Below are 18,638 nucleotides of genomic sequence, written 5' to 3'. Positions count from 1 at the left end.
TGGCTGCCGTCACAATCAAACCAGGAAACAGCCTCACTTCATTTTTTATATTATTGATTCTTTGTTTTTCCAAATGTGTCCACTCGCTGCATTTTGGGGCGTCACCCTGCATCAGACTTTGTTAGGAGCTATGATGTCATCGGTGACCTTTATCGACTTCCTCGGCTGACAAGGAGTAACTTCAACAACGCTGATAGAACTGAACCCGATCTTTACTTTTCTGACACCCTGCTGATTCGGTGGCCTCTAACTGACAGAATCTGTAAAGTCAGACTTCCACAAAGGAGAGCACAGGTCCAGCTGATAAAGAGGCAACACGGAGCACGGCTAAATACCAGCAACCTACAGCAGCGCTCCAAAAACTGTACAGCAACACGCTTCGCTCATATGACGATGCTTTGAAATACATTTTTTTATAAAGGCTGGAAGAGCAGTTAATTTGTAATTTTATAAACTGTTGAGGCATTTCTCTCATTTTTATTTTCGCAGATAAAAGCCGCCTTCAACCCGCCACCAGCAGCAGCTTTTAGCTATCATCCGTCTCTAGCCGTTTAACTGTAAAAATCAAGTTTGAATTCTTTGCTCAGTGACAAGTTGGTGCTGGTCGAACAAGAATGCAACTGAAATTTTTCATGTGTATGCAGTGCTGTGGAAACACCAATGGATGCTAAAGGAGCGTAGGCGATCACATGCAGGTTTCAGCCATCCTGATAACTGATTTGGTTACCGCAAGTAAATCAAGCTGTCTGGGCAACTGCTAAGTAGTTAGTAATATTAGCTGCCCATGTCTTGTACTTAGAATTATTAATAAAATCAGTTTTTTTCATTAGTGAGTTTAAAATGAAATCCAGGCTTTTTAAAATCATCCCTGGCTCTAAAAGCCTTTTTGCACAGTGGTAACAATGTAACAGTGTAGATGTCTTCGGACAACTGTGCTCCAGTTGTTCTTCGCCCCAAACAGAGGCTCCTCTCTACGGTCAGCCTGTGCTGTGAGTGGAGGCAGGACCTGGAGGGAAGCAGGAGGCAGGGATGATGGGATTAAAGGGCTTTTCCTGCCCCTGCCCTGCTCTCATAAGCTAACATACTCTAACAGTACTTCATTCAAGGCTTTCACCACACTCAGACAACGACCCGCAGGGAGCTGTAATCTTGATACGTCCTCTGTGACATGTTCCTCATTTTTCCTTGTCAGGTTAGAGTGAGAACAAAAAAACGACTATAGGGAGAGCAAGACGAGAAGAAGAAGAGAGAGACGAAGTGACGAAGTGGTCGGTTGCCCAGAAAGCTTGGGATGTTTTTGACCGTGCGCCAGGTGATCTGAACCATGTGGCTGAGCCCAGCAGCAGGTTTCAGAGGAGGCAGGTTGGAACCAGGCTGAGGGAGAGACCCGCACGGTCCCGCCGCACTAATAAACCGCATCATAAACAGAGCAGTAAACGCTTTCACGTCCTGCTGATCCCAACCCCAGGTCTCATGCAAACATACACCGCAAACCCCCCCAACCACCCTGGGACACGAGTTAACAAAGGTAGACCAAATAATGCTGATGTATGCGCTGCTTGATATCAGTTGAGTTTCAATTAAATTCCCCAAAGGAACACAAAAGACATCAATCTAAAGTTTACTTAGGACACATTTATCTCCTGCAACATGTTTCTGGTTCCAACTGTGCTTACTTGAATTCACCTAAACACGGTTAATGCTTGATAGGCTAATTACCAAAACCCCAGTTGAGGTTTTAATTTTCAGCTCTTTGTTAAGTGAGAGAGAGAGTAAATACGATTACTGTAGGTTTCTTCACCAGATGAATGCACAACGCCGCCATCAAAGTTTGCACCGTTGCCAAGGGGAACAGACTAGACACGGAGCGATCCAGGATTTAGGCTTGTTTTGTAAATGTGTGTCTGAGTGCTCGAGTTGAGTACTGTGATCAGTGTTAAGGCACACTTTCCTTTTTAACACACACGCACACACATCGCTATCATTGTCGAGCCAGAGATTTTGCGGGGGAGGGTCGTCGCCGCTGGAGAGTATCAGAAGTACACTTGCCACACTGGGAGGTCAGAGTAGGGTCCTGGTCGGGGTCAGTTGAGGTCAAAGTTTAATGTTTGAATCAAGCATCTCCCTGAGGTGTGTTCGGAGATGGTTTCCATCAGCTGAGACGCCTTCAGGCATCACTTTGAACCCTTTAAAACTCTGTTTCAGGTCAGATGTGCAGTAAACGTGTTTGTGGTCCAGATGTTTAGCTGTTCATGCGTGCATTCATTTGTCTTGTTGCTAATCACGTGATGAGTTGTTTTGTAAAAGACGAAGAACATTGATGGATTTAAGCAGGAAAAGAAAAAAAGTTCTCACACTACATTTTCAGTTCTTGCAAAAACGTTTGTTTTTCATGCGTTTGCTCAGATTTTTCGAGTTTTACCTTTTTTCCGATTTCCCACATTCACTAAGTGTTTTCCGAGTACCGGTCTGCCCCCCTCCTCCTCAAAGTCTTTGGGAAATCATGAGTGATTTGACTTTCCAGAAAGTGGCACTAAAATTACTACTACTCGACTACTCGCTCTATTAGGAACACTCGAGTAAGAAGCTGTGACGTATGAATTCAAAGCTCTCAAAGCTGTGCTGTAATCAGATTGGTTCCTCCGCGTTGTTCAGGGAAGGGTGATTATGTTGTTTAGTAGGCCCCCACACACACACACACAGACACACACACTCCGCAGACATCCTGGCCGTTGTGGGGCGAGCTTCTTACACTTGTCTGTTGAATTGAAACTAGGCCAGTTCGTCTTTGGAATTACAATTACCGTGGACCAAACCCCGGTCCTATTCTGAGGCTGAAGGGATGAAGGCGAGGTGGGGGGTGATGATGAGGGTGTGAAAGGAGCAAAGACGATTGGGCGCTGCCAGGATACCCTGTATGTACAGTAGCTTCCGATGCTCGTTAGCGCAACTGAGTAGAGGGCCAGCCACCGAGGAGGGATGAGGTGGAGGAGGAAGGGAGGGTGAAGGCTGGCACAGGCCGGGGCGGGATGTTTAGAGGCAACGTCTATCTTTAACTTGATTTTCGAGGCTCTTTTGAGAAGGCGCGGCTCAGGCTCACAGAAGAATAGAGGCAACAAGCTGGGGGAAACCTCACCCCTCTCTCTCCTCTCTTTCCCCCTTCCTCCTTGATCTCCACCGAGCCATCCCTCTTTTCTCTCCAGTCTCCTCCTGGCAGGCTTCTCCACAACGGTGTGAGGTTGTCAGGCTGGCCCAGATTAGGGGCATTGTCCGAAGGTATTTACATCCGGCCAAACCATATTAAAGAGAGATTAGCGGTTTTGCAGCACATTTCGAAAAAAGAGAAAAAGCAAAGTGTGGGGGGAGCTTTTCTAAGATGAGCAGGATTTACAATTGGCATAGCTGTGAAATGGAGGAAGAGAAATGCGCTCTTTATGGCGAGGGGAGGTGATGGTTGTTGTTGCTGTTGGGGGTGGTTTGTGGGGTGGGTAGGGGTTCCACAGATCCTGTTTGAAGGTCATGTGATGCTGGCTCGTCTGGTGGGGGTGTTGAGTTTGCCAAACGGTTGGCAGCCGGTCTGGATTTACAACATAGGAAGCAGAAGTAAAAGAATCTGTTGGCGGGACACAGTGAGCAGACGGGCTGCTGTGGAGGACATCATGGTCCGAACCAAGCTGTCCGTCTGCGTTCATCGAGCTCTTCGGGAAATATCTTTAGAGGGTAATTTAGTGTTTTTATAACTCAAAGTAACTTTATTTTTTTATCTTAGTGTTTATGATTTCTTTATCACGGCTGATAATTTAAAAAGTGAGAACAGTGCACGTAAAGCATCTGGCGGAGTCATAGCGAGCATGCGTCATGTGTCTTTCCTCCTGCACGCCCGACCCAGACAGGACCTTAGCCTAAATAAAAGTGATTAAAAGTGATCATATTAGTGTAATTTGCTTACTGAAGATGTGTTTTTATAAATTTCTGTCTGTTGTTTGACCTGTCCAGGATCTGCAGATTAAAATTAGCTAGTAGCTAAATTTGATACAATGCATCTTTTCTCTGAGGAGATTATGAAAATCTCCTGCTGAACAAATTGAAAACATGTCCTGATTCTGATCTGGGCTGACTACATCTCAGGAGGAAGAGCGAGTCATCCACTCATGGTGGTTCATTCCCTGGCTGCTCCGGCCTGCATGCCAAAGTATCCCTGGGCAAGAAACTGAACCCCAAGTTGCTCTGTGATGTGTTCATCAGAGCTTGGATGTGTGTGAATGTTGGATAGAAAGCGCTTAGGCATAGAAAAAACCGCTTGTATGATTGTGTGTGAATGAGGGATCTTGAGTCTTAGAGTAGAGTAGAAAACCATTTTCCTAACATTGCACGTGCATATGTGTGAAAACAACTTAAGATTCAGCAAAAGTTAGTCATTCTCTGTGTAAAATCCTAAAACCTGTTTGTTGCCCTGTGTTGAATTAGTGATGTATTTGCTTAAAAAGACGAAGTCCGGCCTTTTTCTGCAGTAGAAGCAAACAACTAATTACCTTCTTGAAAAGACCATTTACTGCTAAATTGTTTGCTGCTGGTTTAGCATCGGCACGCTCCGCACATGTTGGAAACATGGCCTTGTTGTGTTATTAGCTGTAGTGAGGAGGAGGAGGAGGAAAAAGAGGGCGCTTGATAAAGATGAACGTCTCCCCGGCCCATCTGGAATCCATCACTTTCAAGAGCAGTTTAGAAGCAGATATGGTCTGAAAAAGTATGTGCTCCTGCTTTTGTACCAGGCTCAATAAAAGTACCTGTTAAGCCCTCCTTCCCCGAAGAAAGTGAGTCCTGTTATCGGTCACCATTTACGATCCCTCTTGCCTCTTTGAACCAGTTTGGATTCTGCCTTATGTAAAACAGCCCGACTGAAGCAGCTTCATAAATCAACCCGGACCATCATCAGCAGGAAGTTAGGAAGGGTACTTAAACAACCAAACTTTTTAAGGATTAGTCTCTCAGCGCTGAAAGATGAAACTCGACGTGTTCGCCTCCTTCAGAGCAGAAAATGAATTCATCAAAATGCAGCATCGTGATGCATCAACGTACTTGTTTACTGACGGATGTGAACTTCAGAAAATGCTCTCTTCACTCTGAATGTGTCAAGAAGGATACGTATCAGGAAACATCCCACCCAAATACAGAACGTAATATAAAACCGCATCTTAAGGATTCTTGCTCGACTCGACCCTGCTTGATCTTCCTCTTTTCCCCCATCGCTCAGACGTTGGCGTCAAAAGCTTAGATTTAGGGGGGGAAATCAGATCTAGACATGTAAACAAATATAGTGAAAACAGGGTGGCAGACCACAGAAACAGGAAAGCCCAGGGATGCACATGCACGCACTGAGAAGGCAGAGAGGAGCGTGCCTTATTCAAGACTGCACCGTTTTTTATATTTGTGATGTTGGCCTGCATTTGTTCACATCTCTATCAAAACCTCGTGTTCTTTCTCAGAGCGAAAACCTTTGAGATCTGCTGACAACTTGAGAATTTCCCTTAAAAAGTCCTGATATGACAGCGGCCACGGCGACAGCTTCTCGGTCTGGCCTACACTCCTTCCTGTTCCTCGGGATCCGTCGCTCAGTCCTTCAGTGTGTGCGCTCGAGTGGGAGAAAGACAGGCGTGGAAAGGTTCCCCCACATAAAGAGGCCTTTTCATCGAGAAGTTTGTAGAGGATAAATAAACCTCTTCAGAGGCGCAGAAAAAGATGGGGTCTGTGAGCGGCACGTTAGCGGACAGCGCGCGGTCCTATCTCAAAGACAGACTTTATATTATTCTGAAGGGCTATTTGTTATGATATTGAGCCGCGAGGGTTAGAAGGGCCAGGAGGGCAGGGGTCTCTTGATTTATGGAGTGACTGTCCAGCCTGTACTGCACAAATATACGCACACATATCAGAACCCACATCCACTCTAGCACACACACTCAAAAACACACATCACACATTGCTTCCAGCTGGCTGCAGGTTCCGTTGGGAGATTTCCACCCTCAAACACACACACACACAGACACACACGGCAGGAAGATCTAGATCAGGGGTGTCAAACACCAGGACCCAGAATCGTCCCTGCAAAGACGTCCAACTGGAGAGCTTCGGTAAATGTGAAAGAAGGCACTCATTTTCAACATTTAACTGTATTTTCGTAACTTTTATAGCTTTATCTTTACTGATAAAGACCTCCCATATGACCATTCATGCGGTACCAAAGATTACACAGTGTATCTATTGGATACACTTCTTCTGTAACTCAACGCATTTGTTTCTTACAGTTTGGGAGTCGTGCTGACAGATTTCTTACTACAGCATTTATCATTTAAAAAAACTGAGGTGTACTGTTGAAATTGCACTTCTTTTTCTTGTATCTAGGATATCTCAGTGATTGACTGTGTTGTTAAACTTCTTTACACTGACAGAAAGGGGAGTTTCACTAATATGGAAGCCTGTTTCCGCCACTAAAAAAAAAAGGATCCATAACTCAAAATTTCGAGTTACTTTCTCGAAATTTCGACATATTAACTCGAAATTTCGATTTATTAACTCAAAATTTTGAGAAAAGCAACTCGAAATTTCGAGTTAGCGCTGCCAATCAGTAATCTACGTGAATGACGTCATTTCCTTGTTACCCGGAAGCTGAAGCCCTCAGCTACAAATGCTACAGCTAAGCTACCGGTATTACATCCAGTCGTGAATGCACAGATTGCTGAGTGTTTTCAGCCTGGCTTCACAAATGATGAAATCCCTGTGTTATTAGCTGAATCACATGGTGTTACTATCAGCAAACGTATTCGCAAAAGCGCCAATTTGTTGGGATCCGTTTTTGAGTGCGCGTTCCTCTGCGCGATATGCTTCCGGGTAACAAGAAAGCGACCTCATTTACGTATATTTTGGATTGGCAGAGCTAACTCGAAATTTCGAGTTATGGATACTAGCTTTTTTGTTTTTATTTAGTGGCGGAAACGGGCTTCCATTCACTAAGGATCAAAGTGGTCTGTATGTGAAATGAGTTTGTCCCCGACCCCTGATCTAGACTGGATGCTGTCAGCAGGATAGTTGTGCTCTGGATGAATCGCCTCTGGTTTGATGATTTTCCCTGCGTTTTCATCAGAACTCGTGTTTAATATCTAAATTTATTTTGAAAGTCTGCATTATGATTTTTTTTTTTTCAAAGTAGCCAATTATTCTTTAGTCTGAGTAGCGCTGTACTTCCTCGGCTCCTGCTAAGGTTTCTGGGAAAGCTTCCTGTGGTCTTTCAAGGACTCATTTCAGATTATTAGGCCTCACTCTTTCAGATGCAGGGAACCACGTGAGACGCTGTGGCCGAGTTTTATTTCATTCTGCTGAATGAAATGAATCAAACTACCTTTGATTCGTTTCTTATCTTAACTTGTATGCAGGAAAAAAGTGCCCGAGCAACACCCTGCTTCACATTTAGTCACTTCCATAAGCACCCACCCAGACGCTGCCTATTAAAACCCCATTCTTCCACAGCTAGGCACACAGCAGCCGGATTTTTTTTTCTTTAGGTTATCAGCTGCTAATTAAGGAATATTTCTCTGTGACTCACCACCACGAGCACATTTTATTGCCGCTCAAAGAGCCGTCTCTTGTCAGTGTGATCAAACACATCACTTCACGTAGGAGAAGTTTCACTTGAAAGGTGCAGCGTGGAGACCCGGGTCTCCACCCGAGCTCACCGGCTGGTACATCTGTCCTGAGAGGTTGTGCAGCCGGCACGGCGTGAGGCTTTTTCAAACCAAAAATCCACTTTTTATTCAAAGCACTTTCCAAATCTGCATTTCAAAGTGCAGGATCTGAGAAAGAAACACATATTTGGTCATTGATAGTGACTAAGAAAAGGGTTCTTTGCTCCTTTGTGCAACATCTGAAAAATTGAGGGTTTTTTCCTCCCTTAACGTCCAAGAAGTATATTTTTTCTTTGTTTTGCTCTTTCTGTAAATTGCATTTGTTTAGCCTCTGGTGGTGTAAACATCCAAGTGGTGTGCAAATGTTTGTCCTATCCATTTTCCCCAGGATCAAAGTGAAAAAGGAAAAAAGTATTGTTTTGCAAGCTGGATCACATGAACGCCTCGCCTCGCCTTGCTATTAACAAATCCTAATTAAATAAACTTTACTGCTTAATCCAGATTTTTCTCCACTAAAGCCATAATCTGCTTAGAGTAGATTTGTACACATTATGAATATTACCAGTTTTCTGGAAAGAAGGGCAACTTTGTGGCATGTTTTAAGCCTGTATGCTAATATTGGCCAATCCTTTTGTATATATATCAAAACTTTAGCACATAAAAGTGAGACTCTTTGAATGGTTGCACATTATTGTGTGCAAGGAATAAAAATGGTTCTAAACCAAGTCAGTGCCTCATACAAAGAAACACTTCTAGCTGCTGCTGCTGCTCATTCAGAGCTGCCATACGAGGTTGTGCTCGAGCGCTCGCCTTCCATAAAGCACAAGTGAGCTATGAGTCTCTGGAGATTATTATATCTATGTCATAAACCCAAATTTCCCATGTTTTAAGACCTGGAGATATTCTGTGGCCTGTATTCTGCCTTTGTTCCATAGCCATTCATTCATTCATTCATGCTGGGCTTGGATTTATGCGTTCGGCACTGTTGCCTCAGTGTTTTTCTTCTCCTGAATGGACCTTTTTTTTGTTTGAACAAAAAGCATTGTAAATGCGGCTGTCAAAGCCAGAGGCTACGCAGAGAACTGCACAGCGGCGTTCAGCACATTGACTTAATATCTCCAGGATTCTTTAATGGGTCGATGGATGCAATAAGACAGAGAAAAAGACGCACAAATCATCTGTCCCGTTCATTTTATTCATGATCCGCGCTACATGGGAGAAATGCGTTGGGCTTGTTGACTCCAACACATTTATCTAATGGCTGAAGTTGCTTTGTGCGTTACTTGTTTAAGTTTAATATCAGGGTGATAGTTAGTAAATTAATTGGCCTTTTTTTAAAATCATGGAGCGTTTCTCCAGAGGGCTGCGTTCACGATCGCTGCTTGAGTAACATCGTTGCCCTTTTAGCGGGTCAACAGTGGGTGTATTTGCCATCGCAAATCACACTCTTAACACACCTCATTCACTGTTTCCCATGGGTGGGTGGGTGTGCACTTGTGCAAGCAAACAAGTGTGCGTTGTGTACTCTGTTGCCTGAGCAGCTCATTCGAAGACTTTTACAGTGGCTACATTCCCGCGTGTGTGAAAGCGTCTGTGACGTCCTCGTAAGTGTCCTAAATGTGTGTGTTTTTTAAAGTGTGTTTGCTTAAATAAGCTAGTAAATAAACCAGTGGGCGCATAAGGCCATCTTTCTTGTGTCTCTGCAATGGGTGATGACGTGTGATTAAGTTCAGAATAAGAAGACATCTCTAATGAGGGGACTGCAGGAGACACGAGGGGAGCCAGAGTTTGTTTATCCAGACGTGTCCCTCCATGTCTCCACCGTCCTCCAGTGGAGGCTGGCATCCTTAGCAAGGCTTGTAAACATGTTGATTTTTCCTTGGCTCTAACCAAGCTGGCTCACGGAGCTCGCGGAGTAAATGAGCTGGTGTTTGACCAGGGCCAGCTGAGGAGGAGGCGTGGAGACGAGGGAGGGAGGGGTGAGGGTGGGGAGGTCATTACCACACAGATCTGCATACTCGACAATTAAAAAAAAGTTGCACTTTTCTGACTCTCAGGGTCAGATTACTTAATTCTGCTACTTTATTGCTTTTTTGAAGGTTGATATGGGCAGAGGTGTCCGATCTTGCTTTATTATCAGATTGTTTTTTGACTTAGATGTGAGGCTAAATACTGACCCCGTGCATGAAGTTGATTGCATTTATTAAAAATTTCTTCTTACATAAACCATTCCTTCTTTTTTTGTTTGCAGACCCTGTATCCAGCGAGACGGCCTTCCTGGAGGACTATGTTCTGGGCATCGGGGACACTCTGGAAATGTCATGTGACCCGGAAGAGCAGGAAGACCACACGGAGCCTATTGTGTGGTTAAAAGACGGCGCTGGACTTGTGCCTTGCAACCGGATACGGTTGGGCCAGAGGATACTCCGCATTATCAATGTGTCGTATGACGACTCCGGGGTCTACTCGTGCCACCTCGCCCGGAGCAACACGCTGCTCAGCAACTACACCATCAGGGTGACAGGTGAGAGCGTGGGGAAAGTGTGTAGAAAAGACAAAAGTTGTTGAGTATCTGAAAACTTTAAGTAGGGGCATCTAGCCTTATATTTAAATGCAAAAGTGGAAGGCAGATACTTTAACTGTTGAGCTTTAAATAGGATACGAGACCCACAATATTTTTAAGATAGTTGAGTTACTAGCAGAGCTCCAGCAGAAACAGGCGCTTTGGCTGCACCTCGCAGAGCTCTCTGAAATCCGACCTGTCTCGGTTGTTCTGCCTGTCTGACAGACAAACCGAGTCTGAAAGTATTTTCTATCAACAAATATACTCAAACAGTTACAGTAGCGCTGTCTCTACATGACAGCTGTTTATAGAGAAACACTGAAAACTTAGCTCAGGAGGAAATTTCTATTATTTGCTACTCCTGCTCAGTTTCAGCTCCATGTCATCTGCCTGCCAAGCTGCACACACACACACACACCAACACACACACAAGCACATATCCAGCATACCGGTACAGGCTTTCACCAGCTAACACCCAGCCAAGCTTCACACAGATTCCCCCCTCCTGATGCATAGTCAAAGGTGAAATTCATTATCCGGCGAGGGGATGGGAAACATTTTAAACAAGTGTGCGATGCAAGCGGAGCTCTAATAGGAATGCTTGTGTAGGGGGTGGGGGAGGCTCTGTGTGTGGGTGTGTGTGTGTGTGTGTGCTTAAAAGTGGAGCCGCATTTACCCGTAAAACTCATGGACACCAACTGAGCCTGTTATTGACAACTAATTAGAAAGCAATTAGCTTGAAACATTTCATCATTGAAAGCAGATGGGGTGGCAAGAAATGAGAGAGTTCACTCTCAGCTCACTCACCCCACCTCCTCTCACACACACACACACACACACACACACATACACACACACACACACACACACACACACACACGGATGCACTTGTTTGGCAGAAAACTGGGGAGAAAATGGGCATTTTCGATTACTGATCAGAGGTGGGCAGGTTCTCCTCCCGGATCTTCGTATCAGCTCCAAACTGCACACCAGGACACTGTGCAAACACAGTACCTTCATCAGTGACTTAAAAGGAAGAATAAGAGGCGTTCTCCTTTAAAATCTGACTGTTTTTATGAAGAAGTTGATAAATAGAGATAACTGAAGCTGGTTCCACCTCCACTTAACATGTCTCAGGTGTTGCACAGGCTGCCAGTTCATTTCACACTAATGTCTGACATTTCATATTGTTTCGGCTCTCCGTGCATGTTTAAATTACTCAAGAAGCCAGACTTCTTCCAGTATGCGTTTCAGTATCCTGTTTTTTCCCCCCTTATACCGCCGATTCTCCTCCCTCTACTTTAAACATAGAGCCTCCGTTTTATCTAAAACACACATGGACTATTGTGTTTTCCCTCAAATATTTGAGCAAGGTGTCAGAAATTTAGGGGCGGTATCAGATTTAGCACTTGGACAGCTTCCAGGCAGTAGAAAGGGGCCAAATCTCACTGTACACACACAGCACACATGCAACAAGTACAACTACAAACTGAGGTTTGTACAAAGGAGTGCGTGAATTACTTATTGACAAAAATTCAGTTTTATTTATAAAGCGCTAAATCAGAATAAGAGTTGCCTCAAGGTGATTTATACTGCAAGCTAAAGACCCTACAATAATACACAGAAAACCCCAAGAATCTGGTAACCACCTATGAGTAGGCACTTGGCGAAAGTGGGAAGGAAAAACCCTTTTAACAGGAAGAAACCTCCAGCAGAACCAGGCTCAGACACAGGCAGCAACTGCTGCGACCGTTGGGGGTGATGGGCATGACAAAAGACTTATGACTAATGATTAAATGGTTTAAACTCTTACGAGTTTATGGACTCCATCACTTGTTTCAAGTGCTGTTTAATATAGCGTTAACAAAATCGATCCGAATACAGTAAAATAGACAATAAACTGGGATTTACGATGTGGCTACTTTGTCGGTCAACCTTTTCACGTGATGTCTGATTCCACAGATAACAAGATGGCAGCTGTCAAAATGTTTAAGGTGGTTACGTCCATCCTTTATGTCCAGTCTATGGCTACACTGTATCCTAACTGTATGCTAAAGCTAAACTAATCCTTTCATCTATTGAGGCAGAAGGCTTTAGAGCTTTATCAGTGCACTAAAATACATGTGCCTGCTTTTCTCTATTATTTCTCTCTTTTATTCCAAAGTTTTCTATTATGTAATTCATTTTGACAACCACTATAGTGTGTTAAATACTTGGTTTACTGATACAGTGCTGGCACCCGTCTGATCCGTCAGTCAACTGTAACTGCTGCCTTGCTTCTAAGGTGCAAAGCACTAGCAGAGTGGAGTTGTGGGCTGAGGTGTCCAATAATAGAAACAAAACCTCCTAGTTCCAGGAGCAGTTGAGTTGTCGAGGTAACAGCTGGCTCTCATTAACCAGACCCGTGGAGCTGAACCAGAAAACGTTGAGGTCACATCGAAAATAATTACAGCAGTGGAGTGAAAACGTGTGATACAGCAAACCTAAACAAGATGGAGAGCAAGATGGAAAGTAATTTGGCGTAAACTGGCGCGCTAACCATTAGCAAGAGTTAGGGTCAGTGTGTGTTGCAGAGATAGCTAGAAAGAATAGTTTTTGTGCGTGTATCAGCACATGTGCGCACACTCTTGTGCAAGTGCGTCTCAGCGACACTAATGACCCTCTTATTTGTACCGTCTGTGGAAATGTTTGGATTGCAATATCTGAGAGAGCTGCCACGCTACAGAGAACGGTGGGCTCATTCATGAGTTTCTGAATGAACAGCTTTAATATGCATTCATGCATCTGTGTGTGTGTGTGTGTGTGTGTGTGTGTGTGTGTGTGTGTGTGTGTGTGTGTGTGTGTGTGTCTTTGTGCTTGTTTGTCTACTCGTGCTTGGTTGTGAACACCCCCTTTTCCCTTTATCTCCCTCTTGTTGCATAAAATACATTCTGGTCTACAAACTTTCCACATGTAATTTCCTTCTTATCCAAAATGCAAAATAGTTCAAGGAGTTGTATAAGAAAATACACTGTATTATGTGTTTTCTCATACAACTGCTGTATTTTTTAAAATGAATTATTGCTCATTTATATTATTTTAAATGAAATAATTTCATTCCAGCCATAAATTAATAATTAATTAAACTCTTTTTTTTGTATTTTCTTTCGTCAGATTCTCTGTCGTCTGGTGATGATGAAGATTATGATGAAGACCCTGAAGGTGCAGGTAATGAAAATGGTGAATTCTTTTCTTAAACCACATTTCACAATCAGAAAGTATGATACGTCTCTCATCAGGAAATGCAGTATTGTGCAAGAGTGTTGAACCAGTCCTCATCTCTTTATAGTTTGCAAGGAAAATGGTAAATGGGTACAGCGATTTCTTGAAACATGTTCAAACATATGTGGAAACACAGAACATAGGTCAACAATAGAGTTTGTAGAATGATAGCTTAAGTCCATATTTATTATGAACACTTTTACTCTGCAATGCCGATTGAACTCTCTTAGTCAAGCTTTCTTTAAGCAGTCTTCATAAATGGTTCTCCAGGGTTCTTCAAGGACATTTAAGGTTCTTCAAGGTTCTTTGGTTTGTTCTGTTCTCTGTAAAGATGATTCCACACTGCTTCAGTAATGCTGAGATCAATAACTGATAGGGGTCTACTGTGTGTTTTTATATTCAGGCATGTTTTTATTGGATTGGCAGTGTGTTTGGGTTCATTGTCATGCTGAAAATGAAGCTGTTGCAATTCAGACACTTTTCAGATTGCACTGCATGGTGGGTCAAAACCTGATGGTACTTTTCTGCTTTTAAAGCTGCATCAATTTTGATAAGATCTCCAACAGCACTGGTTGAAATGCAGCCCTAAACATGACAGAGCCTCCACCGTGCTTTAGCTCTACACATCCCTCTGTCCTCACCTGCTCCATATATATGATGTAAATTTGAACCGAAAAGTTTTAAATTTGGATTCATCACACCATGAGACCTGTTGCCACCGACTGCCAGTAAAGTTCTTGTGTAATTTGCCATACCTCAGTTTTTTCCTCTGTTTCATTCCATAAAAATTCAATTTTATTCAGTTTTATTTATACAGCGCCAAATCACAACAACAGTCGCCTCAAGGCACTTTATATTTTAAGGTAGACCCTACAATAATACACACAGAGATAAACCCAACAATCAAATGACCCCCTTTGAACAAGCACTTTGGCGACAGTGGGAAGGAAAAACTTCCTTTTAACAGGAAGAAACCTCCAGCAGAACCAGGCTCATTGAGAGAGAGAAGGAAGAGAGAAGAGAAGGAAGACAGGATGAAAGACATGCTGTGGAAGAGAGCCAGAGATGAATAACAAGTGTGATTCAATGCAGAGATGTCTATTAGCACATAGTGAGTGAGAAAGGTGACTAAAGAAGAAATACTCAATGCATCATGGGAATCCCCCAGCAACCAAAATGGCATCAGAAATCAACACCATTTCTGATGAGGCTTGGAGGAACTGAAGGGCCAAATGCATCTTTAAGGTCCTGTGTCAGATATTTATAAAGTTATAAATTCCCTATGTCGTACATAAATGAGCTCTTCATATTATTTACACCACACTTGCACTTTTATCCTCAGAAGTTAATGTGCAGTTTACAATTTAAACTCATTTCATTTGTCATAGTGATAAAAGAGTTCATCTGCAGGAGCAACAGCACGTCCCCACAAAGTTGCTTTTATGGGCCACTGTGTGACTACAAATGGATTTATGCAGGCTTGTATGAGCGTAATCAGAGTTGTATATCTGTAATTGACATTATATGGCTCTTATAATCGCTCGCATTAAACCTTCCCCCACAAGCACAAAACTAAATGCCACTGTCGCACAGATCAAAGGCTGCTGTTTCTCCAGCAGGTAACAGCCCCTCTCACTGCTCTTTTGTGATGTGAGCTGTTTTGGCATTCAGAGACCTGCGGAGTTCAGGTGTAGGTGAACAAAGAACGAGGAGGGATGGCTTTCACTGGCTGCACACACTTTACACGCTCTATTCTGTCAGCTAGCATGACTCCAGAGAGACAGAAAGCACCTCCACCCCTCTCGGCAAGCTCTCGACCAGCCAGACGCCACACTGTGCTGCCTTTGTTGTACCATACGGAGCGAGACAGCAGAAGGTGAGGTGCTGACAGTCAGAGACGAATCTAAAAAATGAGAGGAAAGAGTTGATGGAACTACAGTAATAAAGGGAAGACAATGGGATGTAAGTGAAAGGTAAAAGATAGAGTGTAGGATGCAGAGACGAAAAAAGGGGGAGTCAGCAGACTGTATAAAAGTGAAAGCCCAAAACATGCTAACGATGTCAAACAGACCATGATATGTTGAACCAACTCCCAGTCCACCCTTAACCACTCAACAAAATTGGTGCCAAAAGCAAAATGCGCAACTGTTTCAGTGACAGAGCGACAGGCGCACGCCCAGCCGAAATCAAAGCCCCTTTGTGAAAGTCGCTACAAAGATCCAACCAAATCAAACGTCGTCACACTCAGCTCAAACTAAAATAAAACTGAAGCTGAGGCAATGATTGTGGGAGATACTGCCGCTCCTGAAACTCTCAGTGCCCCGTGGTCATCATTAACAGTTCACCCAATCGTTTGTTATCCAGCTACAACGATTGCATGGCGAGAGATGGATCGGGAAGGGGAGATGAACTGGTGTTCAAGAGAAACAAGAAATTTTAAATGTTCTAAAATCATGTGAAAAACAAGCAAAGCTATTCCACGGAAATATAAATGTGGCCACTCCAGAACCAACAGCAACTAGGTGTGTCCAAAAAATAAATAAGAATAAGAATAATGCTTTTTAAAGTGATCTGGAATTAAGATGGTGCTCATTTAATGATTCTGGGGAACTTAGTTGCATCTTATACCAGTTTCTAAATGTTTGATCTGAGGTCATCTTACAAATGTTTTACTTCTGTCAATATCAACATTTAAACTATTCAACCTACTCAATATGTGTGAGAGACTCAAACCTAATATTGCTTCGTTTTCATGTTTGACTTTTAATCTTTCAGACTTGATTCAGTTCGACTTCAATTAGAATTGATTTAATTGATTGCTTTTATCCAGAGAGATAGAAAAAATGAACAAAATAAATACGTTTTCTTAAAGAAAACTTCCCGATGCGGTCTTTGTAGTGCAGGCCGCTTTGGAAAAGCTTGCTAACAGCTCCAGCGTAAAATCTCTGAATGCACAGCTTCACGTCGCAGTGAAAGCCTGCAGTGTGTTTTTTCTAAACAGGCTGAAGTGGCAGAGGCGGTAACAGCTTACGGCAGACATCCTGAATGCCGGTAAATAGCCTCAGACTGCCAGACTTAATCTCTTAAAGTAAGTCTACCTCATGACATATAAGGCTCTGATTTCCTGACCAAAAGCAGAGGGATTAGCCCAGAAACTTTAAACCCCTATCGCCGCTTAATGTCCGCAAAGCCAATGCTAATTAGCCAGCTGTAGCAGGAAGGAGCCATGTGACAAACCACACAACCAGACAGAGTCCCCGAAAGAAGATCCACATCTACAAGCTGAGCAGACGATAACAGATATGTGGAGATGGTGAAAATGTCGGGGTATTAATTAATGAGAAGAGAGGGCGCAGGAAACAAGGAAAGGAGGCAGCATTAACCTGACCACTTTAAGAAAAAGTTTCCAGCTGGGGAACTAAAATATTTACTGAGTAATTATTCATCAATGAGAGTTGCATTGTTGCTGTCGGTAGGCTTCTTTTGTTAGCCTCAGCAGCATTTTGAGATATTGAGAGTGAACAAAGATATCAGGGAAACAGGTGGCCTCCTCTGTGCAACACATGTCCAAATTAATTAGCGGTACCTTTGCAGCTGAAACAGCGTGGTGTGCATTGTTTTCAACATGTATTTCTGTGTTTGTCATCTTTGCAATTTTATGGTCTTGGAGACACAAATTTAGCAGAAACCAACACAGAGACAGTCTTGATTCATTTGCCAGGTGCTCGTATGAGAGGTTTTCTCAATAGGATGTGGATGTCGTCACGCAGTTTTGCAGGTGGATTTCAGAACAAGCTGAAGGTTGCATTCAAGGACGAGTGCGGTCCGACCCAGGAGTTAAGAGCGCTTGAAGTGGGGAGGAAGAGGCCCTACCTGTATGATGACCTACATGATCTTTAGAGCATGGCCCTAAAGAAAACTGTTGGAGAGCCAAGGTGGTTTCAAGGACTTTGCTGTCTGTGGACTATTTTTGCAGTCACAAAACTTGTGTAAAGTGACCAGAGCGATGCCAACTTCAGCAATGAGTGCACAAGAACCTACCACTCGAATCTCTCAGACCTGACGTTTGATCTCTCAAAATATGCGTAAAAACTTGAAAAAACATTTTAAAATGGAGTGCCCTGAAGATGCTGCGCTGACAGATGGGCAAATACAAAGTGAGCAATTTTTGAACAGCCGTCCGCCCTCACACGATGAATGCGAATTGAGTGTGTGAGTATTTTTTGCAGCATGGAAAGCAGCGAACACACTTGGAGCCTGTGCGAACTAAAAGGGCAGCGTGTATGTGAACGAGGGTGGGAGGGTTAATCTGTGCTGTGCTGTGCTCCTGAGCTATGCAGCCTCCTTGTTTACCCTGGCAGGAGAGCAGAGAGCTGGACGCCGGGCCACGCTACGCTGCTCCACAGCCGCCATTCCTCCTGCTCTGTTTGCCTTGAGTCCCCGCAGGCCCTCCAGGGCAGTGTGCCTTCAAAGAGCCCCAGTGTAATCTGTAATGAAATCTGCCTGTGTGCTCGCAGGCGTCAGTGAGGGCAAATTATACAATTACACAATTAGACCCCCCCTTTTTTTTCCCAGATCGGTGTCTGAGCGCTGAAGAGACTTGTGCCGTGGCGATCAGCACTGCACTGTGTCGTGCTCCAGCTAATTGCTGTTGTACTCAACATAGCTGATAGAGGAGCCACAGTCATGCTTCTCCAACCTGCAGCACAGATCCATGAGCCAGAAAGACGTGAGCGCACTAAGAAGTTTATGAGAAAATCTTGAAAATTCCAATTCAGTTACGTTTTATTTAGGCGCTTTATATTGTAGACCCCAACAATCATAGGAACCCCTATGAGCAGGCACTTGGTGACAGTGGGAAGGAAAAACTTGCTTTTAGCAGGAAGGAACCTGCAACAGAACCAGGCCCATCGAGGGGCATGGGGAATGGTTGGGGGTGAGACAGACATTAATAATGACTAATAATGAAATGTAGAGCAGTGTATAAACACAAAGTGAGTGGAAAACAGATGAGTGAAGGAGACACAGCATCATGAGAAGCAGCCTAGGCCTATTGCAGCGTAACTTAAGGGAGGATTCTGGGTCACCATATCCACCCTAATTAGAAAAACAATATAATAATAATAATAATAGGGGAA

General features: G+C 43.6%; 1 protein-coding gene across 5 annotated transcripts in view; it reads left to right on the top strand.

Moving 5' to 3' along the window:
• Positions 1–18,638, top strand: part of fgfr3 (fibroblast growth factor receptor 3) — a 68,829-nt gene that overhangs the window by 13,379 nt on the left and 36,812 nt on the right. For 4 of the 5 annotated variants that reach the window (XM_085392377.1, XM_085392379.1, XM_085392378.1 and 1 more), the window contains exons 3-4: positions 9,928–10,200; positions 13,393–13,458. In XM_085392377.1, coding sequence (XP_085248503.1) covers positions 9,928–10,200; positions 13,393–13,458 — 339 coding nt within the window. The remainder of the gene's footprint in view (positions 1–9,927; positions 10,201–13,392; positions 13,459–18,638) is intronic. The other variant, XM_085392380.1, reaches the window with a different exon arrangement.

This window comes from Rhamphochromis longiceps, linkage group LG19 (assembly GCF_057381845.1).
Source record: "Rhamphochromis longiceps isolate RC_006_pf linkage group LG19, R_longiceps_female_GT1.1, whole genome shotgun sequence".
Lineage (NCBI taxonomy): Eukaryota > Metazoa > Chordata > Actinopteri > Cichliformes > Cichlidae > Rhamphochromis > Rhamphochromis longiceps.
Note: the sequence above shows the minus strand (reverse complement) of the source record. Positions and strands in the feature narration are given on the sequence as shown.